General features: G+C 36.7%; 1 protein-coding gene across 14 annotated transcripts in view; it reads left to right on the forward strand.

Moving 5' to 3' along the window:
* RALGAPA1 (Ral GTPase activating protein catalytic subunit alpha 1) overlaps positions 1-25,685 on the forward strand; it is a 134,441-nt gene that overhangs the window by 70,799 nt on the left and 37,957 nt on the right. For all 14 annotated transcript variants that reach the window (XR_008466364.1, XR_008466365.1, XR_008466363.1 and 11 more), the window contains 8 exons: positions 5,345-5,455; positions 6,453-6,521; positions 8,333-8,467; positions 9,223-9,406; positions 16,299-17,163; positions 18,698-18,769; positions 19,709-19,832; positions 21,304-21,459. Coding sequence is in view for 10 of the 14 variants with exons in the window: in XM_054201034.1 (XP_054057009.1) it covers positions 5,345-5,455; positions 6,453-6,521; positions 8,333-8,467; positions 9,223-9,406; positions 16,299-17,163; positions 18,698-18,769; positions 19,709-19,832; positions 21,304-21,459 (1,716 nt within the window). In the remaining 4 variants the exon portion in view is untranslated. The remainder of the gene's footprint in view (positions 1-5,344; positions 5,456-6,452; positions 6,522-8,332; positions 8,468-9,222; positions 9,407-16,298; positions 17,164-18,697; positions 18,770-19,708; positions 19,833-21,303; positions 21,460-25,685) is intronic.

The raw sequence follows: 25,685 nt of genomic DNA on the forward strand, positions 1-25,685 counted from the left end.
CCACTAATTGGCATCCTAGGTTCCCCAACTCTGATTAATAGTGCTCATAAAGCATCCATGGTACATTCTTCTGACACATTGCAAAAGGGAAAGGCCAGGGTAGAGAGGAAACTGGAAGGGATCCCGGTTTTGTGAGCCATCTGCCATCACATGCAAAAATGTGTCCCAAGCCAAGTTGCTGCCTTGTACTCTTTGGCTGCCAGACTGAGCAGAGCATCCAGTGTAAGAGGGGGAGAGGGAAGAAAGCAGGAAGGTGACAAATGCACAGGCCAATCAGAAGTTTCTTAAAAGCTTCTCGTGCTTCTTGCTCACTTGCCCTCTTCTTACCCCCACCAACCAAATCCAATTATCCCCGTATCCTCACTACCTTAAGAGCCGTGCATTATGTGGTGTCGCTTCTCAGATGTTTAAAGAGGGGTATAGAGAACTTATGCTGCATTCATGGAAGCACTGGGGGATGTTTGATTTCCTGTGGCAAAGTGCTTTTCTATGCTCATTCCAGGACATGTCATTCAGGCCAGTACCTGTTAGAACAATAACTGAATCCAAAGACAGGTCAAGAGTTGTCATCAAAGTTTATGTGAATAAACTACCCATTGAAAGGGAATAATGAGAACTCTAATTTTGGTGAAAAGTAAAGAGCACCTGTTTTTATGGCTATCGTTGATCTGTTTTGATTGTATCTGTCAAACATAGCTGGTATGCTAGGGATTCTCACCTGGAAATGCAGCTTGCTCAGAAACAGCTAGTTCATTGGGGTGCAGTGCCTATAAAGTGCTTCTGAGTAGAAGAGATTTTCTGACATTTGTCTGCCTTTCCTTTTGACAGTTGTCACTTCTCTGAAACTAGTCTCACTGGATTTCAGTTCTGGTCATGAGATTTTTGTATTGGTGGTAGTACATCAACAGTATATTTCTTTCATCATCTCTGTTAAAAAAGCTGCACTTTTTTGGCTTTTTTTTTTCCTTGATGGGTGTTTTTGTTTTCCTACCCTTTGTAAATCTTTTTTATATTTGTTCATATTTTATGGAATAATTAGAATATTATTAAAAACATTTTATTGTCTGACATTTTGAAAAATTGTATATTTGTGAACAATATCTTCAACTTTTTAAATATTTCCCAATTTATTTACAGAACCTTCCTACATGCTTTTTCTTTACATCAAAACTCTGAAGTCTAGTCTTTCTGTATATACACATTGATAAAAATTGGGGTGTACCCCTGTTATACATGGCTTGTGTCAGATGTTGGGGGCTATTCTTTTCAGCAATGGGAATCTGAAAAGTATCTTAGCAGATCAGCTGTTCACATCCTGTGAAGCAGGATTTGAGACTACATCTAAAATGGGTAGCTGCAGGGCTTTTAGTATTAGACTCTAAATTGCAATTTCCTGTTTTGCAAAATCACATTCATCCTTTGCAGCTTTGCTAATACTCTCTTCCAGGGTTTTCCCCTTGCTTTTTAATATCCCTTAACTAGTGCACTTTATCAAGTTCCTGTGCGAGTTTGGTATTAGGCAAATGATGCTGGTTTTATCTTCTGCAATTTATCAAAGTTTGAACTATTTTTAATCCTGACATTCACTGTGATTTCTCTTATTTTTCTTTGACGTATTTATTAAACCAGTTATTTGTATCTCATTTATATTACACATAAATTACTCCCTGAATGAGAAGGCGAAGATCTTTGTATTTCTCCCTGCTTTGCTTTGTGTTGGCAAAAGCATCCAGAGCATGTTGGATTTTCTCCTGTTCTGAGCAGTGGTATGCATTCACAATAGAGTTTAATCATGGAATTAAAAGTTCCTAAATAGATCATGCGAGAAACAAATTAGCTCTAATTTGTTACCTAAGCAATCTCCTGGCTTCCAAGCAGTCAGAGATTTGAACTCGCGGAATGGATTATTTTCTTATTTTCATGAGAAATGAATGGATAGGGAGCTATAGTCCTAGTCCAACTTACTGATAAGTACAATTGCCCGAGTAACGTTGAATAGAAATGTTAGCAACAATTATATGGCTATTTCTGAAATACAGAAGCGTATTCAGAACCGCAGTCCAGCAGCTCACTCGGAATATAGCCAGCACGTCTCCCAGCAGTGTGTCAACGCTGCTGTATCTGTGTTAACTTCTGCCGAAGTCTGAGCCCAGAGGTTCCTAACCAGCCATCCAGACCTCTGCATCTCATGATTATATTATGCTTCTCTCAGAAATGCTGCAGGCACATCACGGAATTGTCTTGTGCAGGCTTAGTTGAATGACTCCTAACCATAGGTTATTTTCAAGTATGGACAAGGTTAAACTACTTATGTAACATCCAGAAAGCAGTGGACCCATGCGAAGATGAAAAGTATGGTAAGACTGTTCTTCCGAGGAAAAACCCTGACAGTTAGGTACCACGCAGAGTGCCAGTTCGTTGAAAGTTTTTTTTGGGTTTTTTTTTTTCCATCAAGTAACTTTTAAAAAACTACGTCCCCTGTTACACTATTAAATATAAAATACCAAAGTAGTGAATTCTTACGCTTTATAACATACAGCATTTTTCAGAGATAGAGAATGGCGGGTGAAATGTTTGTAGCATTGCACAGCTGCCTTTGTGCCACATCCAAAGGCTATTGGAAAAGAAGTCAGAACAAAGCAGCGGACTTGAAAGGGGTGAATTGTTTTGCTATCCAGCATAAACTCAGTGTTGCTGCTTGATTTCAGGAAAATGCCCTTCCAGGGCGCACAGCTCTATAAGTGTCTCTTCTAAAGTGTCTGTGCATTCTTTTGAAATGTGATACATTGGCCATGCTGGGATAGATTTCTGAAGCAGATGAAGTGTTTGATCTGTTTGGGCCAATCCCCATATTCTTGATCAAAACTTCCTACCTGGTGCTCTTCCCGTGAATAAGAAAATGTGAATGCACAAGATTTGAATTTTGTTCATATTCATTACTTTACACCCTTCGGCCTTTCTGTGGAATTTATGTTAATGTTGACTTTTGTTCCCTTTCTTAAATTAAAAACAAAAATTTAAAAATTCTCTTCAACCAGGAAACAGAAAGAGGTTAACTAATTTGCATAAGCCAGCACTAGAAATCATTCACTTATCTTCATTTTAGACCCTGATGATCCTCTTTTTATAAAAAAATTAAAAAATAAAAAGAAGAAAATGCTCTCTGTTTTTATGTAGTCAATGGCTGATTATTCAAAGACTCTGAAAAGTCTCCACACCTTTCTCTCAGGTAATTTTTTCTCAAATTCAGTGATCTGGATACTCCTTATTAAGCTGCTCTGGTTTGTCAACCACTTTTGTCCTCTCCAGTGACTTTGGGGTTTTCCTGCAAGCTTGTAAGGATGTTTCCAGCAATCTGGATTTGATCTCAAGTTCTGTAATCAAATTGTGATGCTTTCAGTTTTATTTAATTTTTTTTGGTTGTCACTTGAGCTTAAACATTAGAACCTGTGCCCTGCTTACTGTGCTCTTACAGTGTGCTCTCACAGCATGGAGAGAGGCTGTCTCATGAGGGATAAAAACAATGATGTTCTTGTCATAACCTCTGGGAATACTTGCAGGTGTAAGATGTCTGCCATGTTTTAGTTAAAAGGCGACAATAATGGGAAACTGAGAAGCAGGGAAAGTCAGAACAAGAATTAACTATTCTGTGTACTCTGGTTTCCATCTCTGACAGAAGACTTACAAGAGCTATTCATAGTCTTTCTTTATGCTTACATCGATACCACAAGTAAAAAAAAAAATGTTAATTAAAGCTTTGTACTCCATACTTCTGCCTGTGCCTGTACTTTTCAAGACCGTAAATGTAAAAAATGATAGCTCTGCTTTGATAAGAAGCTGGCTCAGGACAGAGTTTTCTTCCAGTATGTTTTCCACCTTTCCATTTTTGCCATTCAAAAATTTTATTCTGAAGTCTTTAATTTTCTGCTCACACTTCATTGCCTGGGAGTTTCAGCTTTCTTAAATGGTTTGTTGTTGGTTGTTGGGGTTTTTTTAAGGGCTTGTGAGATATACCCTTCCCTGAAAGGTTAATAGAACTGGACTGATAAAGAAAAGAGTCTAATAAGCCAAGAAATAAAATCTGAGTATTTTGCAACATAATTGTCCTTTTCTGAGCTCAGAGGTAGACACTTAGCCACCTTGCAGCACACACCTGTGACAGCTTCACTGATAAGTAAAGTGGGATTAAAACATGTAAACTACTTTTTTGTTTTAATAATGCAGGAATTCTGATGTGACTCATCTTCATTGGAGATTTTCATAATTGAAGCATGAATTGCCTAATTGTTTTCTGAGTGTTTTGAGGTTCATCATTATATAGTTTGGAATATTTGGGTTTGGTAACGATAGAGTATTCGCTTGAATAAGTGTATCTGAAATCCTTCCCTTGGGGCTGGTGCGTGTAATTTTTTCTTCTGTGCAGTTTGTGCTGTCTTCTGAAGTCTGTAGTTCTGCGCTAATAACTATTTTGCTCAGATTTGTAGAATTTTCATGTCCTAGGTGAATAAAATTCAGTTGTGAGATTTACTTTGTGCTTGTTGTTTGGTGCCCAGCTTAGTGTTTTAAGGGAAGTGCAGTGAAGGAAGAAGCCTCAATTACACATCCTGTGCATTCACAATTTAGGGAAACGTCCCTGTCTCTTCTTTTCTTTGTTTTCCCCCTTTGGAGTGCAGGGCAGCGTGTGCATCCTCTCCCAAGGCTGGGGACATATTGTACAAATGCATTCACTTTTGCCTTGACCAACGGCAGTAACTTAAGCATTTTGGTAACTGTTGAGGGCAGGCTCCAGTGCAGCAACATTCTCCTGCCTTTAAAAGATAACAGAGAAAAGAGGAATTAAGCACAGAACCCGAGGTGCATTCATTTCCATTCAGACAAGTGCTGTACACAGCAGTCACTAAAAAACAGAACCATTACTCTCACTATGTCTTGCATTTTGGGTATGCTGCTGTTCACCTGTCTTGGATCTCAACAAACAACTCCGATTTCAGAATCGGATCCTTGGTTTCTTGTAGTGATGCGTTAACAATAATCATTAAGGTAACAAGAAATAAATTTGTTCTTCCTGGCTTTCTGGTACTGTACTAACCAGTCTGAAGTTAGTTAGGAGACTCTTTTCCCCTTTCCATCATTGCATGCAGCTCCCTGATTGTCTGTCACAAACCTTTGATGTTAGTTGCTAACATTTGGTTATGACTATGAAATAATTCCTTTTGTAAAATTTAGTTACATGAGGAACTACATGTATAAAACCGTCACTGAAATTCCTGACCACCTTACCACCTAATGTACTCTTACGTGAAATCATGTAGTCATCGTTACTGTGCTCTCTTCTCTTTTCTAGTTTCCAAATAAAACAGTAGCCCAAGTTGCCTGCAGTATGCTGAACATGCTGATACATTATGTACATAGACTTCAAGTGTATCAAGCCGATTCACCTTTAAGAATTATTCAAGTAAGTAATTTTAAAAAAATTAAAATTTTTAATTCTTTTAAATGCAACAGTAAAATGTATTTCCCTGAAATTTAAAATACCAGAATATTGACAAGTATGTTTCACAGAATGTTGAATTAGTATAAGCATAATCTTACTTGAACATTAACAGTAGGGGTTCACATCACATTTACTTGCTGACTCCAGTATTAACATGTAAAATGGCTATATCATGCTTATTTTTTCTCAGATACAACTATGTCACTATTTACATGAGAACGTTGCCAGTAAAGTCCAGATTTTTTTAAATATTAAATATTTTCAAATACGTTTATTTAAATTTAGTGAGAAAGTGGTTACTTAAATACGGATCTGCAACTGTATTTTGTAAATCCGTATGCAAAAGACTTTGCATTAATGTATTTCAGTATAAAGCAAAAATAATTATTTTGAGTACACTTATTGAATGACAAGGAAGTAGACTATGGCCTCTGTGACTCTGAACCACAGAGAAAAGAGAGAGGTCTCCCAGGTAACCGGGAAGAGAATTGTGTGGAAGCTTCTTAAGAGCTGTAACAGGCATTTCTCTGCTCCTCGGCAGTCATATTGTTGATTAAGTAGAGGCAGGGTGTTCACAAATTCTAGTAGTTGTAAGAAATAACAGAGCTCAAGTAGCACCATACACAAACCCACATCGGGTTCCTTTCTGCACCCTACAAGTCTGTTGAATCAAATTCTCTTCCTGCCTGCATAGTTGGAGTGGCTGTGTAATTTCATTGTCCCTAACGCACCTATGTCAGTCAAGCGGAACGTATTCTTTCAATGTCTTCTGCAAAATTCAATTAAAAGGTTTTGTTTTTTTTAAAACAGAGTGGCAAAGAATACTGTAATTTGTCTCAACTTTAATAGAATTTAACCATGAATCTAGTATTGCGCCACATTTACTTGCTTAAAAATTTATTTTAAACTTAACTATTTAAATTGTATTTTTAAAGAAACTATACTATATTTTCCTCAGATTCTGATAGCAACTATTACCCATCTGCTACCCAGTACAGAAGCTTCCTCTTATGAACAGGACAAGAGGGTAAATACTTTTCATTTCTTTTTTAATGTGTCAAATTAATTGCAAAGGTGTGTGACATAGCATTGTTGAAACATTTAAGCCATGCCTTAAAGTAGGGATTCAGCTCTTTAAGTATAATACCATGTAGTCTTCTCAGAATTCCAGCAATATTTCTTATGCAAGTGAACTTCTGAAGTTTTTGTAGGAAAATATTAATTGAGATTGATTGTTTTCAGTAACTAGAAAGTTGTCTTTTTCCTTATCCTCGGTGAATTTACAAGCAAAGAAAGTAATGTAGACTTTTCAAACTTGTCTCACAGTGAAAATATATTCTCAATTTGTAGAAAATACCTTTCAAAATATTTATAAGGTCATGATTTTTTGGACTTTCTATTGTAAGTGCATTCTTCAGCAAGATAGCCTGTAATCTTCAGATGAATTTGATTTTGTCATCCCTCAAAACAATCGCTCTCTTTTTGTATTTCCAGTGGGCCTCAGTCCCTCAGCTAAGACAGGCTCTACCTTCAGCTAATGCTCACAGTAGTACTTTGTGCCTCCTGAAAATTATATCTCTTCTAATTTGGCTTTGCTCTTGAACTGTGGGACACAGTGGTCATTTAAACTCAAGCACTTCAGTGCGGTTTGTCGCTGGCAGCTCTGTCGTTCCGGGCCACCCGTTCCCACAGGAGGTGGCATTCATCTCCTGCTCGTTTTGGCCTCCAGAGCTCCGTTTCGCCTCTCCTCTCTGCTTGTGAGAAGTCAGGGGCTGTTGTAGACTACAGTGGTACGCCAAGCCAGCCACCTTTCCACTTGAGGACGCTTCCCATAACTGAAAAAGTTTCCCCATGAACTAATGCTGATTATTGTACATCAAATATCATATAGGAAATTGGCTTACCTGGTCTGACAAACTCAGTCCTAATGGGTTTCTTAAAAACTGGTTTAATATAAAAATACTCAGAGCCCTTCATCATTAGGTTTGTTATATGGTGCCTCTGAGAGACAAACTTGTAATGTGTTATGTGAAATGAGTATGATGTTTATATGTCATTTATTAGGAAATTAGTTAAGTGGATTTTCTTTGAAAGACTTTTATTTAACTTGGAAAATATTTTAGAGAATCTTGCAGCTATTTATCTGAATTGTGTCCTCTTCCACAGATAAGTTTTAAAAATTAAAAATAATTATTTGAAGCCAGTAAGTTATTAATAGTTCGGTGTGTATGTGTCTTAATCTAATTCTGTTCTACAGTCTTTAAAAACATCCCCTAGAGGGAGTTGGTTCTTTTGCTGATTGAGTAGCCTGCAATACAGAAAGCAGTTGGATTTCGTTCAGCTGGTACCTGATGCTGTGTGGCATTATTGACATTTTGTGAAGGAAATTCTGTGTTATTTATAAAGCACTAAATGCAGCTGAAGCAGTTCAGTTTTGTGTAATCCTTGATTCACTTTACAGTGAGGTTTATGGGCAGAATGTGCATCAGCCTTAATTTGTACCTGTGTAATCTGTCATTTTAAAAACAGCACCCTACAAATGAATTTTGAAAAATTATGGGTATCCTCTTAAGCAGAGTATCTGCTCACAGACTTACCATGATGAGAAACTCTTGTGTGGATGGTCTTTGATAAATATCTCAGTAGCCAAATTTTTTACTGATGCAGTAGGATTTGAAGATACAGTGGCTTTTAAACAAGTGTGACCTGCCGTTACTGCAGAAGGTTGACGCTACTGAATTGAGAAAAGAAAGTAAAACAGAGAAGTAAAATACAGTGATAAATGTGAAGTAGCGGGTGCTGGTTTAATTGATTTGTAATTGAAAGTGTTTCTTCCAGTTGGTGGTTTCTTTACTTCTGTGCTTATTGGATTGGATAATGGCCTTGCCATTAAAGACCTTGCTGCAGCCTCTTCACACTACAGGAGCAGAAAATGATAAGACTGAAAGATCTGTTCTTAATTGTATATATAAGGTACATGTTTCTTTACTCGCTAAATGTGAGTTTCTGTGTATGGAGGTAGTGTCAGTTTGCATGGACGTGGAGACAGAACTTTTCTGTAAGCTGACCTCCGTTCTACTGCTGAAATGTGGAGTGCTGTCTTAGTTCTTGTATGTTTTACTTTAACTGCTTGACCTTTGGTATATCTGGAATTGTTAATTTTGTGTTATATTTTGTGCTGCTTAACCAAGTTACTTCTCGTATGTCATACCGCTAGCAGACACTTGTGTTGTAAAAGACCAGCTATACATTTAAGACAGATGAGGAAGTAGCTTTTTTTATACCAAGCAATTTTATTTAGCAATAAGCAAAGTTAAAAAGCACTAAGTTATAATTGCCGTCTGTAGGGATACGGAACAAAGACAGGTATTTTTTTTTCTTGCAAGGGAAGGGGATTAAAACCTCCAGCAGCTTAGACCTAGCATATGTAATTAAAGAAGATAGGAGATCTAAAAATAAAGGTAGATTAGCGATTTGTTGTAAGTTTTGTTTCTTGTTTCTTTATTGTTAAATTCCACTTCAGTGTAGACACTGTTTTAACAATTTTCTCGGCAGACCAGGGTTTATTTCTGTAACCATTAAGCATCTAAAATTTTCCAACATTTTGTTCTGCTTACCTGATTCTAACAAATCAATTAAAAATTGAAATAAAAATAAACTTAATTTCTTATAAAACTATCAAGTAGAATTTCAGTAATTAATATCATGAAATTCTGGTTTTGTTCTAGGTTCTGCACGGATGTGTCTATGGGTCTCAGTGTTTTAGCAACCCTAAATATTTTCCTCTAAGCCTTTCTGATTTGGCATGTGTGGATTACGATCCTTTTATGCATTTAGAAAGCTTGAAGGAACCAGAACCACTGCATTCTCCAGACTCGGAGCGGTCCTCTAAACTTCAGCCAGTCACTGAAGGTCTGTCAAATTGCCTAAATACGTTTTCTTTCAAAAAGATTTTATCTTCGTTTCCAGTATTGAAGTGTTTGTCTAAAGCATAAGTTTTAAATTATACCTAGACACTGGGTAAGAACCATTAGTACGGAATGAGCTAACATAATTTTGAGCAATTACTGTTCGATTAACTGAAATAAGTATCTTCTGAACAACATGAAGATCGATTTGATATGGAATCTCCTGTGCTCTGTGTATCAGCAAAAAGTGTTAAGTACTGCAACATGGATAAATGTTGCTTTTCATTTTACTTTTTGTAAATTAATTTATTTTTTTCTTAATTTTGCTTCTTTTTCTAAGAATATATATGATTTTTTTCCTATCTGAGTGTGCAATATTGAAAGCTTGGTGTGCATTTTTTCAGCCTATCATAATTTGTCATTGATCTGTTTACGCTGTTTAAAACCGCAGAGTTATCTAAAAAGACAGAAATTTTCTCTCATCTGCTTAGAACCATAAGAAACTGGGAATTAGCATTTTCTTCAGGAATCAAAAATAAAAACGAAGAATCAAGAAACTGAGCTACAGAGGAGTAGTGTATGTTATGCAGTGTATCTAGTAAATATCAAATGGCTACATTGGGAAGAAAATTGAAAAAGATGAGATTAATACTGATACCAGAAACTCTATGTAGTGCTATTCTCCCTCCATATTAAGTTGTTCCATTTAGGCTTCCTTAAAGGTATTAAGAATCAGATAAATGCAGAAGCTCTTTGTAGCAGCTGTGTGCTAACAGCAGGTGATTTTGTGGTCTGTAGTGACTACGTGCTGTTTTTTATGTAGAGAAAATGGCTAATCATTGTGCCCTTGTCTAAGGCATGCTTCATCATCCTCAAGTACTTTTTTGGCCAAAGAATTCTAAACATAGAGCTGTCCCCTAATAAGCTCAGTATTGGATTGAACAAGTCTGATTTGAGAACTATTGGCAGGAGGAGCTGTAATTATTAAATTTACTGAAGAATGAAGCAAGGTACTATAGTTGGCTTTTTGTCAAATGGCTGTGGTCTTATTAGTAAAAAGTAATCATCTGCTGGGTCAGAATGAAAGAGGCTTCGAAGGATTCATTCTGTCCTAATTACAGTCTCACCTATACATATTATGTAAAGCTAATATTTAAAGCATTTGCCAAAATTAACTTCCACTGCATGTTCTATTACAGTGTAGTGAATTGTAGTAGCTTTTTATGCCTGGCATCTTTTGTATTCGGTAATAATCTGTAATTATGGGTTAGCAGCAAATGCTGTGTGGCTTGTTTAATCTGACAATCTGAAAAGACAACCCTGAATAGATTTCTCTTTAAATGAATGTAGTTGCACAAAGCCTTAGCATTGATATCTTCATTTTGCATTTCTGTATGTAATCTGTTCTTTTATGATTTCTTGTTAAATTTCTAAATAAAAGTAATTTCAGATGTTCCTTTTATGTCTCCAGCTAAATTAAGGAAGGCCCATATGTTTTTTAAAGTTTCGGGGCTCTGGAATTGTAAGTCAGATCGTGAAATTTAATTGGCAAACTACAGCATTATAATGCAACCTTGGTCTTGCAACCTTGGCACTTCTAGTCTGCATTGCCAGGCAGAGAATAAAATTGGCAGTGCCTAACTGATCGCACAGCATCTGTTCTCCCTGGCATCATTGGGGGAGTGAGAGGAGTAAAGTTAGTGGATAACAACCAGTCTGGGACTCAACCAAGACAGGGGGTCAATTAGTGCAAGCTAGCAGCAGAGCAGTACGCCAGTGCGTCAGCCTCTTTTTGTAGTTGAGTAAAAGTGCTATCATGATACCTTTTTTGAAGGAATGGAAATGGTCAGGACGGCAGTTGTACGGAAATCAAGGAAGTTCTACAAAGACAGGGTGGGGATTGCTAGACTCTTTCCTTAGGTCACAAGCAAAGTTAAAAGTACTGAAATGACAGAATTTTTAAGACAGGGTGCTTTTCATCAGTTCGAGAGATGTGATTGACATACCCTTGTATGCCTACCATTGTTCAAGGTCAGATCCATCACAAGTTTTATGGACAGGACCTATTGAGAGGTTGGAGCAAGCCCTGCAATAAACATCAGGGCAAAGATTTGGTAAATACTCTGGAAACAGTCAGTGGGGGGAGAGAAGATGACTGTTCCCCTCTCCGTTTTAGTAACTTTCCAAGTGCTGTCTCTCACAAGGAATCTGTTATACCTAGGATTATCTGTGAAATTGCCTTTGTCCATCTTTCTGTAGGTTTCAGGTAAAGTGGTAGATTGCAGTATAAGATACACAAAGAATAATTTTTAAATTAAGCGTTAAGTGTATCAAAGTGTTACATTTAAACCAGAATGAGCTTTTAGTAGCTGACAATAAGGACGCCAGTAGGAAGCTTTTCTTGCATTGTCAGAAGTTGCATACAGCAAGTCTGTGGTACTTTCGTATATCTAAGGAAGCATAGGGCTTGTCTACATGAAGGTTGATAAACTGATCCGCTAGCTAGTATTGACAACAGCTTCCTCTAGCTACACTACAGGCATATAAGTGCTGCCTGTGCTACTTAACCACACCTAACTAGCCTGGATCTAATGTCATGCTGACAGAGGTATGCGTTCGTAGGATAGTACAGCACTATAGCCATTCACTGTACGGTTTAGATGTGCAAAAGCTAACTTGGACTGCATTGTGCCGTGATCTGCTTACCTGCTTCTGATCTTTCACCTGTCATTACAGGGCCATGAATATTTATGAGGGAGAATTAAAATGGAACCTCTCCTTAAAAGCTTTTCTGTTGTTTATATTAAATGATGCGAACATTTAGGAAAAAGTAACATTGCGTTTTTATGACCCTTGTATTGACAGGGAAAATTGGTTATGTGAAAATAGGTAGCATTAAACAAAAAGTGCTACGTATCTGTCCCTGCTTATTGCCGGGGAGTTGGACTAGATGACCTTTAAAGGGTCCCTACCAACCCAAACTATTTTATGACTCTATGAACTTTTAATGTTAATAGCAAAATCAGACTATTGAACAGAGTCTAGCCATAAGGAAATAATATTTTATGGGAATTTTTTTGCAATTACAGGCAAAACCATTTTGCAACCTGTTCTTCATAGATCTCAAATCTGTTGGAGATAGTTGTGATTGGAAGGTAGTAGTTGCACTGCATAGATACAGTGGTCCATCATTTACTGATTTCATGGAGTTTTCCCCATTTGTCATTATTTCTCCAAACATATTTTAAACTCTTTTGCATAGATCAATTTTTCCTAATATATTTGCTGTTTGCCTTTTTACTGAAAGGAGACAAAAAGTGCACTTTTAAAAAAACATGGTGCATCCAAATTAGCACAGTTTGTGTTTTGTGAGGGATATTGTAGCGATGGGTTCTCTAAAACGTCATCTTCTATGCCTGAAGCTTATAATTAGAAAGGGGTGAGACTTCCTTAAGCTGTGTAAAATACAGCTAAGCTAAACCAGACTCTCTTAGGCTTCCTTTAAACATAATGGAGAAGGAGAAGAGTTTCCAAAGAGTGATTCATCCCATTTCTCCAATTTGGGCTTCTAACTGAGATGAATTAGTCCATACAGGTGCATCATTCTTTAGATAGCTAAAAGGGTGAGGAGAGTTAAATTCCACCCTCAGTCATTACTTTTTCCTTCTACTACATAACTGTAGTTGTTTAAAGCTGCTCAGCCAAAGTTCAATTAGAGTTAACAACACACCTTAAGGAAATTCAGGAATTCTCCATTCATATCACTGATACAAAATAGTGGTGATGGACCTTCAGCCTTTCCACAGAAGAGGTAATTTCAGAGACTGAGAAAAACAGCCAATATAACATGCTTCTAGCAAATTCCCAAGTGATCGTGTACACATACAAATTACGATGTCCAAGCAAAAGACTGTACTATTGTAGAGAGAGCAGAGATGTGTTCACTCAGGAAGACAGGTCAGCAAAGCAGGCAGCTAGACTGCTTTAACGTGTAATGGTATGACTAGTTTGTAGAATTTATGGTAAAGCTGTGATGGCTTGCATTATTGCATATTTTCATCTGCCCTCCAGAAGCAAAGAGCGTGGTTTAGATACTCATTTTAAGAATTCTAATATATTGAATGTCCAGTTGTGCCTGATTGGGGAGATGTGCTTCTAGGAACAAATTACTAATATGTATCCTTTAAGTTGTGGATTTAATTTAAAATTCTCATATTTTCAAAAAGCATTACCGGGTTTGGCTTGGTTGGGTTGGTGTGTTGGTTTTTTTTTTTTTGCTAAGGGAAACCATTACCAAAATCTGATTTGCTGGGTGGCAAAACTGTTTTGAGACTGCTTTATTTTATTTTAACCTAACAAGTTACATCTTACAGTTTACTTTTCAGTATGCTTCTCTTAATACTTCTGATTTAAGTCATTTTTAGATCAACAATTCAGTGTTCTGAGAGAAGACTCAATGAGAAGTACTGCTGTCATTTTATAAAAGAGGCGATGACAAATTTATACCCCAATTCTTTCATTTTTTTGTCTTAATTCGAGTAAAATTTTCAGAGAAAGGCTGTAGAAGGGACTGGGAATGGACCTTCCAGATTTAAACTCTGTGTTCTGCTCTTTGTATCATTGTATCACCTTTATCTTCCATATTTTCCTTAGGCTCCTAAGGGAGAAAATTCATGTGCACAGGCACAGTACAACCATGGTCAGGTCTGGCATCTTTAGGGTTTGCCCCAAAGCAGTAGTAGTAATAACTTACATGCTAACAGGTTCCCCTCATTTCTTCAGGCTTTTCAGCAGAACTTAACTGAAGGCATTTAACCTGCGCAGTGTGAGACTTCAGGTAGCTGGGAAGCTCACGTGTCTTTGCTCGTAGGAACCTGAAAAGAGCATTACTGTACTTATCTGTGCAGTACCAAGTGCTAAACACTTGACATAAATGTCCTGACAAAAGGCTCTGCATTGTCCACGTGCTGGTTAGTACTGCACTGATAAATTATTCTTCAAGCATCCAACTTATTTTCTCTTTGTCTTGTATAAACTTGCTTACAGTTCCTTCTTATATTTCAGCAGATGGCACTATAACTTAATTTCCTTGTATGCTATCAATATCTGGACATTTAATTCAGCTTCACTGAATGTTTTTGTTTGTAAATTTTTAAACCTCAAGAATGTTAGAGATAATAAAAAAATAATATCTGATTTGTTCATATTACTTTTCAAGGCCTTAATTTATCAAAATATCTGAGTTTTGGAATAGTGTAAAAATTAAGTTGATTTTGCCACCTATTAACAGGATGAAATGTTTCCCTTTTTGCAGTTCAGATCTAGTGCTCCCTAAAGGTAGAGAAGAGCCAGAATCCCAGACATCTTTTACATGCTTTACCCAAACCTTGTGGGGAAAAAAAGAGGCAAATAAATATTAATTGTTTACTTATGCAGATGGAGAATGCATCCAGTGTTTCAGAAACGAAAAGATTTGTCATGACAGTCAGTATGCATTATAAATTCACCTTTATTTTTCCAGTTAAACCAATTAAGATGCCTTAAACTGCAAAAAGAAATCTATTTGTTAAACCTTATTTTTTATTGTGTATAAATACACAATATAAAGGGAGATGAGTTCATTATACCATACTTACACATCCAAAAGGTTACATTTTCTCAGTAAATACTGAATGAAAAAATAACATGGTTCAGAACATTCTAGTTTGATCGATTTTTGGTGAGAAAGGTGGGAAGTGTTTGCAGCAGATTTCAGCGTTTACTATAGTTTAAAATATATGATGTAATCCTGGGGAATACAGTCTTGTTTTATCTTCCCTGTGTAAATCCCAAATTCGGGGCATCCAGGTCCCGTTGAAAGAAAGAGGCTTGCTTTCTGTGAGAGAAGAGAGAAGAAAGAGAAATCTGTGCTTTACCATATTGATCCTGTTTTCTCTTCTACCTGCGATCTTCTCCAGTGTAACACTTTTATGTGTGGGTTCTTCAGTGGGTACTCTGAGCAGTTAAGGGTTGTCTGCCTCACAGAGTCGCTTTGACCAGCTCTGTACTTCATGGGTAGCGTAGAGTGGATTTGATAGAAGAATACAATAACAACAAAGCAGGGTGTGGTATAAACATTAAAGAATTCCTTTTGTCAATTTAGATAACACTGCATGCAAGTGGAAGGTATGCGACAAAGAAGGAGGTGGCAAAACCTCTGGCATTGAAATCCCAGTGCATCTCACAAGATGGATTTCACATATGATAGACGCAATTAACTTCTCTTTCTCCCTCCAAGTTTTTCCAGCCTGAAACTTCTTAAAATGCAGTTGGGGCATGAGATTTGCTTTTTGAAAATTTTGCTGCTGTTAGATTGTGTTCTGTGTAGGTAGCCCAGTCTTTGATTTGGTACTTTAAAATCACCCAGTATTATTCTACAGCTATATGCTCCCTGGGGAAATTAAGATGGATTAGAGGTTTTGTGCATCTATGTTCCTTTGTTTTTCAGAATGTAATGATGTGTATAAATATAAAAATCCACTGCAGTTGGAAAATGAACTTCTTACAAGACAATTATGATCTCTACTTCATCAGCAATTTAAGATTTATTTTCACTAGATTAAGAAATTGTGTATTTTAGAAGAACCGTGCTGATTACAAAGCTATGGTAAAGGAGGTATAGTAGACTGTAAAGTAATGAAGATGTTTCTTTAACTATCTTATGATTTTTCATGCTATTTATATGTGAGACCAGTATTCATCAAAATACGTATTTTCCATTACTGGATTGGCTGTATCCTAACCTTGCAGTGCTCATCCTCTATTTAAAACTCAGGAAGAAGAGGAGACCAAAAAAAATACATAAATCTGTTGTTTTCTGAACTCTTCTATTAAAACTTGTGTTCTTTCTCTTGCAGTGAAAACTCACATGCAGCAAGGATTAATTTCTGTTGCTGCTCGTACTGTGATAACACATCTAGTCAACCACTTAGGCCACTATCCTATGAGCGGAGGTCCTGCTATGCTAACCAGTCAAGTGTGTGAAAACAATGACAATCCATACAGCGAAAGCCCTGAACTTTCTCCTGAACTTTTTGAGAACCCAAACCTTCAGTTCTTTGTGTTAAACAATACTTCCCTGGTGTCTTGCATACAAATCCAAGCAGAAGACGACATGCCTGGGGGAGGACTGTCTGCTGGACTTGCGTCTGCTAATTCAAATGTTAGAATTATAGTGCGTGATCTGTCTGGCAAATACTCGTGGGATTCGGCCATTTTGTATGGCCCATCATCTTTGTGTGGATCTTCACAACAGACTTCTTTTGCACTTTCATTATCTCAGCAAGATAAACCAGAAGATGCTTTTTCATCCTTTGAGCACGTGGAGGATGTATCTGCAAGGGATGGAATTACACTCCAAGTAAAAAGGAAATTTAGAGACACTGTGCCAACATGGGATACCATTAGGGATGAAGAAGATGCCCTTGATGAGCTCCTGCAGTATTTAGGTGTTACAAGCCCTGAATGCTTACAGAGAACTGGTGTCTCACTCAACATTCCTGCTCCTCAACCAGTCTGCATCTCAGAGAAGCAGGAGAACGATGTCATCAATGCAATTCTGAAACAGCACACAGAAGAGAAGGAGTTTGTTGAAAAGCATTTCAATGATTTAAATATGAGGGCTATGGAGCAGGATGAGCCAACCTCACAAAAGCCCCAGTCAGCATTTTACTACTGCAGATTACTTCTCAGTATATTGGGAATGAATTCTTGGGATAAAAGGTAAAAAGAAAAGACTCACAATTTATGAACTTTCTTTTAAGGAATTGTGCTATTCTTACCATGTAATAATAGTTGATCATAGAGTGGGTTAAGCCAAAAATACTCCAGGCCAGCCAACAAAAGAGGAGAGGGGACGTGCAACTAAGGGGAAAATAGCAGTTTTCTTTTGCGTTTCAACTTGTCATTTAGAGAGACAGAAAGGAGGAACCTGTTGCCTTTATTGCTATTTATATTTTTTCCTTAGAACAGTGTTGGAAGGCGAATTGAAGGAGTGATATCTTTTCTAATAATCCTTTCAACAACTGTACTAAGGGGTACTACCATGGGTAAAGAAGGCATCTTTATTTTTTTTGCTTTCTTTGCTTCCTGTGGATGTTCCTGCAAAAATCATTACCTTTCTGTGCCGGAGTGAGACTCCGCAAGTGTTGTATTCTCAGCTATTGTGTTGCTGGACACTGTCCTGGCTGCTTTGCCTGCGAAGAGCATGCTTGCATGCAGCCTCAAAGCATTGCATCTGTGTTAGCTAATGAGAAAGATGTGTTCCCTACTATTTATTTCAGCATTGGCAATGTTTGGGTATTGTTTGGGTATTGTTTAGAATAACAGGAAACAAACCAGATTCAGTTACCAAAGTAATGTCTGTGTTGACATTATTATTTTTGTGGGGGTGTAGTTAGGTGTATGTCTGCATATACATGTGGGTATGTACAACTATTAACATCCTAACATTTAAGGGTCCTTCTGAAATCTGCTTTTGCCATAGCTGTCAAATTCCGTATTAGAGGCATTGAAATATTTTCTTACTGTGAAGGGAAATGGATATTCTGTAAAACAAAAATAATATGTGTTACTGGAATTGGACAAAATTTTGGTGTTATAACCCTTCTTATGTAGGTCTTTAATTCCTCAAGGCAGTCTGGTTTTGAACAGTACTGCTCTTAAACTCATTCCACTGTGTTTTGTGGGAAACATCTTAAGCGCAGTTTAAAAGAAATGAAAAGTGCCTTTCTTGCTCTAACATATTGTTTTGCTTTTTCTTTAAATTGTTACAGCTGGGTGGTTGACTAGTGAGCTGTGTTCTGCTCCCTTCCGCAATTCAGAATAGCACAAGCTCCGTGTTGAATGCACTAACTCCCTAGGACAGTAGATTATGGGAGTGTCTTTTGTCACTAAGCATATATATTATGGCCTAGTAAAGTGCGCAGCTTATATATGCGTTAAAGGGAGTTCTGTCTGTTCTTCTGTAGAGAAGAGATTGATCGCAGTTGGATCCAATAGTTTGACAGAAAGAAAGTGGAAAGAAATAAAGGTTGTACTCAGGGCTATAACAGATATAGATTTCCTGGAGTAAAAAAAATTGCTGGTATATTTTTTTAAAGATATCTTAATGTTTTATATAAGAAAGGACTATTGAAAAGGCAAAAGCATTTGTTAACTGTTCTTGAACAGACCTGGAAATGTTCTTGCACCATTCTTGTACTGTTCTGTGTCCATCGGTGAACAGGTGATAAGAGTTACAAATTTCTCTGTTTAGAAGGAGCTTTCATCTCCTGAAGAAAAATGAGAAATTACTTCGAGAACTCAGAAACTTGGACTCAAGACAATGGTAAATTCTTTTAATGTCCACCTGCTTATTTGTTTTAAGTTTGCTTGTACTTTAATGGCACCAATTGTGTAGATGTGAGTGTTGAACTAATTTTTTAAAGTTTTGTAAATCATTCATGTACTTTGCACCGTATTGTAGTTATTGGTGTTATATTGAAGTTACATTGCTGTTATTTGTAGAGTGAAACTCTCCAAGTAGAATATCATGAGATAGAACAACCTTCAAAATAACTTAAAATTATGAACATTTGCATTCATAACATGGAATAGTTTTAAAACTTTGATATATCAAAGTCTCCACATTTTAAGCTTCGGCTAATGGTTTAGCTGTTTTCCAACGCTGTTAGTATTTGAAGACGTGGGATTGTAGTTGGAGCTGTAGCACAGAATTAAAAACTTTGAATTCTTTTTGTAGAAGTTGAAATAAAATCCAGTGGAGGTTTTAGGAGTGTGAGAAACCTCCTTCAGTTGCTCCAGTGTCTCACAGCAAGCTATGAGCAGAAGGTGTTGCTATAGTACTTAAAGATTCATCATTCAGCTGCGTAAAATGTACTTGCCACAGCATTCACAAGGCACTGTTGTTAATGGACTGTGCAGTGTCGATAATGCCTGTGTTACAAGTTTTGCTCATTTCAGAAGCCCAGCTAATTCCATTAGCAATTGGTACTGACAGCACCATCCTACATCTTAGAAGTGATGAAAGCGGTAAATGATGTTCATGTACAGCAAAACTTTAGGCTCTGCAGAAGACCAGGCTAGAAAAGAGAGAATGGGAATGTGGAAATATAGAAGGTCTTCAAAAAGAAGCCATATAGTTGTACGTTACTTCGACTGTCTTTTTTCGATGTTTTAAAAACCATGCTCTGTGTGTACTGTTCGCACATTTTGGTTTCGTATTAGTAAAGGCACTTCAATGCAGTGACCATCCTCTGTTTTACAGCCGAGAGACACACAAGATCGCAGTGTTTTATGTTGCTGAGGGACAGGAAGATAAACACTCCATTCTTACTAATACTGGAGGAAGTCAAGCCTATGAGGATTTTGTAGCCGGTCTTGGCTGGGAGGTATTTATTAAAACTTTTTTTTATCCTAAGTTTGTTTACAGAGAAAATTACAGATCCCTTTAGATGTTCTAAGTCTTTGTCTCTTTAGCATTACTTACAAGTACTGAAATACACTGTTTTGCAAGTAGGATTTAGAGAATAATTCTAGTTATAATTTCATTATCAATACCAGCTATTTAATTTTAAGCTCTTTCAATTTAAGAAAGTTTGCGCAGTCAGAGATGATTTTTTAGTGTGCAGTCCTGTACTCAGCTTTCATGGACTGATTAGGAGGCATCTTGATTTGCCTGTAGGCCTGTAAAGTGCTAAATCTATTGAAATTTGAGATTTGCTCAAATTTGGGAATCCAAAAAATAGGAACGTGAGCTTCTTTCTTCCTCCCTTCTTCCCACCTTCCCCTGCAGGCATGTAGCCGTTGACACACTCCACTCCATGTCTCTTTGAGCAGTCAGAAATACTGTGATGTACCCTGTCATCTACATGGACCTGCAACTCTTCAGTCACTAGTTAGATACTGTTATGAGGATTTCCTCTTTTGCATTCTTTCTTTCTGCTGCACAGGATTAACTTCCGTTGTAAAGTTCAGCTTGGCACTGTTGCACAGAAGTACAGGAATCACTCCTGCTCCTGACTGGCTGCGTGTTTATTTCCCATGTTCCTGATTCTTCATGAGAAAAAAAAAAACAAACCAAACCACATTAGTGTCTTCAGATATCCTTCTTTAGTGGGTTAATTCTCTTAGCCTTTATTAGCTAGGTTAAAGAATTGCTAATTTGCATTAATATTCCATGATGAGACATCTAATATTTTAACTTCTTAACATTAAATTCTGGATCCTTTATTAACATAAAAGCAAATATATCCCACCTGAGATATAGTTTTATTTAGGTACTGCTGAAAAAGTGAAATAGCACATTAAGCATCCTTATTTATTTCAGTGTCAAACTATTTCCCGTAGAACTAAGACTTACAAACTTATTTATGAATTATCAGTTAGTCTCCTGTGATTTTTTTTTCATATTCACAGAATGAAAATTTATCAGGAAAAGATATGGAAGGTAACAAGACAAAACTGTCTTGCTACCATGCAGGGTTTCTTCAGAGCTCAGGTCAGGGCTGATGATCACAGCATTTTAAAAAATTCAAAAAGCACAAGGAAATGACTCCAGTCAACTGATCAGGGAGTAGTGCACTAAATTTTCATTTGCACAACCTCTCCCTTTCTCTGACCTCGTCTTCCTGGTGGTGACCTTGGAGTACAGAGTGCCACTGCTCTGCAGTTGCTTATTGTCAGTCTAGGCAGCAAATCTGAGCTCTTTTAGATAAGCATAACTGTACTGCTGTGAGAAGAGCCTTCACTTTTAAAAATTCAGTCAAAAGTACATTTTTTAAAAATTCTATGTAAAAAATGTATTTATCACCTGATAATTTTTTTTTTTTCCTCCTAATGCTTCCTGGGCTTTACTTCTAGGTAAATCTCACAAACCATTGTGGCTTTATGGGAGGACTGCAAAAAAACAAAAGTACTGGTTTGACCACTCCGTATTTTGCTACCTCGACAGTAGAAGTAATGTTCCATGTGTCAACAAGAATGCCTTCTGATTCAGATGACTCTTTAACAAAAAAGGTAAGTGTTTCTGAATAACAGATTTTCTTGTGGTAATAAATCCAGAGAAATTAGAGTAAAAGAAAACCAGGTAACTTTTTCTAACAAAAAAAAAATATCATAATACCTTTACCTGCTAATAGTTGGTATTTTACTGAGATATGTTAAGCCATATAAATTATTCTCTACCAATTTCTAATTTTGCCATAGTGGTGATTTTTGCCATCATTGCAAATGTTGGCAAGATCACCTGTATAGTGGTGAAAAATGAAGGGAGGTAATGTTTTGTGTAGAAGAAAAAGCATTACATCCGAATGATGTTTTAATACTTTGAGACTTTAAATGACAATTAAAAAATGTCAAAAAATGACATTATTAATAAATACTAGGTGGTATTTATTCACCACTATATAATATAGTGTGTATATAATATGTGTATATAAATACACACACTAGTGGTGAGTACTTACTAGGATGAGTTTTTATTCGCTGAAGAGTCATGTGCTGTCTCTTAACATAATTTTCCCTTCCCAAAAAAAGTTAAAAATATTAAGAATTCAACAATGTTTATTGTATATGAGGTGTTTTGTCTTGGAGAAGGCAGAAATGCTCAACAGTGATATGATCTCTTATAGCCACATTAAGAAAAAAATATTTTTCTGTATTGGTATTTTTTTCTTTAGAATTTAATAAATTTCATGTTAGTGATAATAAGTTACAGTCTCAAACATGTGTCCTATTATGAATGAACAATTGGCTATCATTAGACTGTCCCCCGTCCTGCATACATACATCTTCAGATGTGCTAATCCATTCAGCAGACACATTAATGAGCACTGGTTGAAGTGTAATATTGGAGGAACTGAAGCTGGTTGACCTCAGCATGGAGTTTAATACTTGTAATTAAATTAGACAGTAGACAGTTAGTAAAGAGAGAAATAGCCATGCCTCTGGCAAGCTTCAATTATTAATGACTTTTTTGTTCTTTGTGTTCAACTTGAAGAAAAAAATGTTATTGTTATTATTATAGACTGACTATGAGCTCTAACTTCTCACCGTCACATCTTAGGTTGGTTTCTTTGGTGGTTTTTGTTTTTAAATTAAAAAAAAACATTTCTTGTATGCCTATGGTGCTGGGTCCTTTCTGTTCTTTATTTCCTGAAGTAGAGACAGGGTAATACTTAGGTTGTTAAATGATTTATAAAAGTTGTTTAATAGCCAAAATAACTAATTTTAAAATAAGATTGTTGCTATTGTTCTAGTATAGAACAGTGTGTGTATATTTTTTTTCCTAAGTTGACCGGTTTCTGTATTTTTTAAACGGAAACTTAGTTTTCTAAAACACAGCTTGTAATTATCCTTACAGTGTTTCTTTAAAATCTGAGTTAGAGCATTAAAAAGTGTTGACAAGGGGGAAGATAGGTCACAGTGAAAATTAATTAATAATGATTTGCAAATGCTGTGGACTTCAGCAGAACAGGATTCAGGAGCACCCTGAAACTACATATAGCTGTTCCTGCCAGGCAAGGCTCAGTGCTGGTCCAATCCTCCTGTGATTTTAGCTTGTGAAAATGGTGTCAGCTGGACTTTTTAAAAACTCCAGCTTGCCCCAGGCCTATTTCTTTCCTCCTTTACCCAAAATCTCACTCTTCAGTAGTTTGGAATATTCGAGGTCTGTATGGATATGTAGAGTGTATCAAAAGATTGGTATTATATTTGCAGCTCAGCTACTGACAGGCTGTTTATTCAAGCTGCTTTACTTCTCTGTGGCTTTCTTTCCTGTTCTTCCTTGGTGTGTGGTTTTTGTTCTTCTTTTTAAGCCCAGTTTTCTGATGAGTGGAGGCTTGTGAGCCTGCCTTTATGTCTCTTCTCCCTTCCCTAACAACTTTTGGCCCATTTCAATCAAATTTATTAGAGATATGTTTCAAAGGTGTTAATTTCATGTATGTTTCATGAAGGTAGGCTAAGTAAAGGAGATAGCATGAGAGACTCTTAGTGCTCCTACTCAGCAGGTAAAGACTGCATGGAAAGAAGCATTAGATATCAAGGAACCAGCAGCAGAGAGAGATGCTACGAAAGTCGTCCCAAACTTGAGAAAAGCATCAACTGAAGTTTACATCTTGGGAGAAATGAGCAAGTGGTATCAGGAGACATGAGTAGGAAAACAGGCTGAATTCTTTTCCTAGTTCTGCAACTCCTTGTGCTGCTTAGACTGAACACATCAGCAGAAGGAACGCGTTTTATGAGATGCTGTCCTGCTCACACACATTATAGGGGAACCTCAAAATCATTTGAAAGCTGTGTGTGTGCTAATAATTGCCATTGCTATGAGTGCGTGTACTGTTCATGACCTCCAGAGAAACTTGAGTGTTGAGCTTCTGTACAGGTCTTTCATGTGCTTTCTTTGTCTATTTCATTCAGTGGGAGAAAAACAAGCAAACTTGCAGTAGTTGGCTTAGAACTGCTGCTGTTTTTTATATTGTAAATGTGCCTAGAGGTGCATGATAGGTTCATCTTATAAATGGAAATTAAATTAAATTAAAACAAAACTTCTTCCTGCCAGTCCAACCATTGCAAAATCAAGATTCTGCTGTTTCAGAGGCTAAGCCAATTTTAAACTTACTTTCCATCAGTGTTACAGAGTAGTAAATAAAACTTTTAAGTGACTTGGATACCTCTGAAGCATTTGTTTCTGAAGACATGAAAAAGAGCAAAAAAAGACATGAATTGAGGGAGAACAGATGGAAATCCTCTGAATGTGTAAAGGAACTTAACATTGAAATGCACATATAAAATAGGTATTTAATTTGCAAATAGTAAATTAAAGATTTAACGCTGATAATACAGTCCATTTTGTTTTTCTTAGAATTAAAGGTTTGAATAAAAAGTATTTACAGTACCTGTACAAGAACAAATATGCAAAGAAAATATCATGACTAAATGAAACTGAAGACTCTCAGTCCACAGAGTGAGAAAGCTCGCATATGTGTCTCTACAGCTTATCATCTGACTAGCTCCTCCTTCCTTAGCCTGATAAAGGAGTGAAGGCATAGTAGGGGAGAATATTATACACTAGATATGTAAATAAAAAGTAGTAATGTTATTAATGATTGGGATACTAACTCACCGTGGGCTTTGGGTGTATTACATATTCTAGGATATGTGTGACATCGTCCTGACCACATTAAAGATTTATAGCTAGTTTGGGTTTTTTTTTATTGTGGTATTAGCACGTATTGGGAACTTGAAGGTTTATAGATGTAAATTATTAATAGAATTTTGGGGGGGAGTTACAATTAAGTACACACGTTGCTTAAAAAAACCACGACCAAACACAGCATAGTTGTTGGAACAAAGTTTTGGGAAAAATTCAGCTAGAGGGTACATACACTGTAGACAGCAATGCTGCTCACATTTAATGGGCAAAAGTAATGCAGTAAGCCGTTGTTTCAGATGTTTCTGCTCCTTCCGTTCTTTTTATAATAAACATTTTCCTTTTTGAAGAAGAAAAAAGTTGGGGCTAGCTGTTGTATCATAAGAAAACATAATAGCCTTTTTTTCTCCCTCCTTTAGGTAAGTGGGTATTAGAAATTACAGTAATTTTGGCAAGAGTTCAAGGGTTAATGCAACAGATAAATAAAAGGAATTTTCTGTAAATTGAGCCCTGCATTATTTCACTTGTCTTGCCTTTCCAAACCTAACTCATTTAATTTTAAAAAGTAAATACTTAAATTCTTCCTGACAGTGTGCTTTGCTTTTACTATCGTTTATTACTTCAATTATACTTGGTATCACTTAGAACAATCTGCCATTTGGAAATTTCAGTATAGCCTGCAGCTTAGTATTAAGTCTGGCTGCTATTGTAACATGTACAGCATATGACACTAATGTATCAAAATTAGATTTGATCATCCCTCCTGGTTATATTTATTTCACGTTTCTTTTGTATTCAGTTAACATAAATGTATTAGGAGAGCTGACACATGATGATGGCTATAGAGTAAGAATATTTTAAAGTATTTTGAGTTAAATTTGAAATTTCAGGTAACCTAGCAGTAGGTCATTTTTATATATTTGTTTTAATGGAGTAGAGTTTCAAAGCAAGCCTAAAAAAATCTGTTTGTCTCTGACATCTCCTCAGGGTTGTCTTCCCGACAGCTCAGGTTCAAAATGGCTAAAACAGAGCTCTTAATCTCTTTCTCATTGCCACCTTTCTGGATCACCACGGATAACATGGCCATTGTGCC

This window comes from Rissa tridactyla, chromosome 4, assembly GCF_028500815.1.
Source record: "Rissa tridactyla isolate bRisTri1 chromosome 4, bRisTri1.patW.cur.20221130, whole genome shotgun sequence".
Lineage (NCBI taxonomy): Eukaryota > Metazoa > Chordata > Aves > Charadriiformes > Laridae > Rissa > Rissa tridactyla.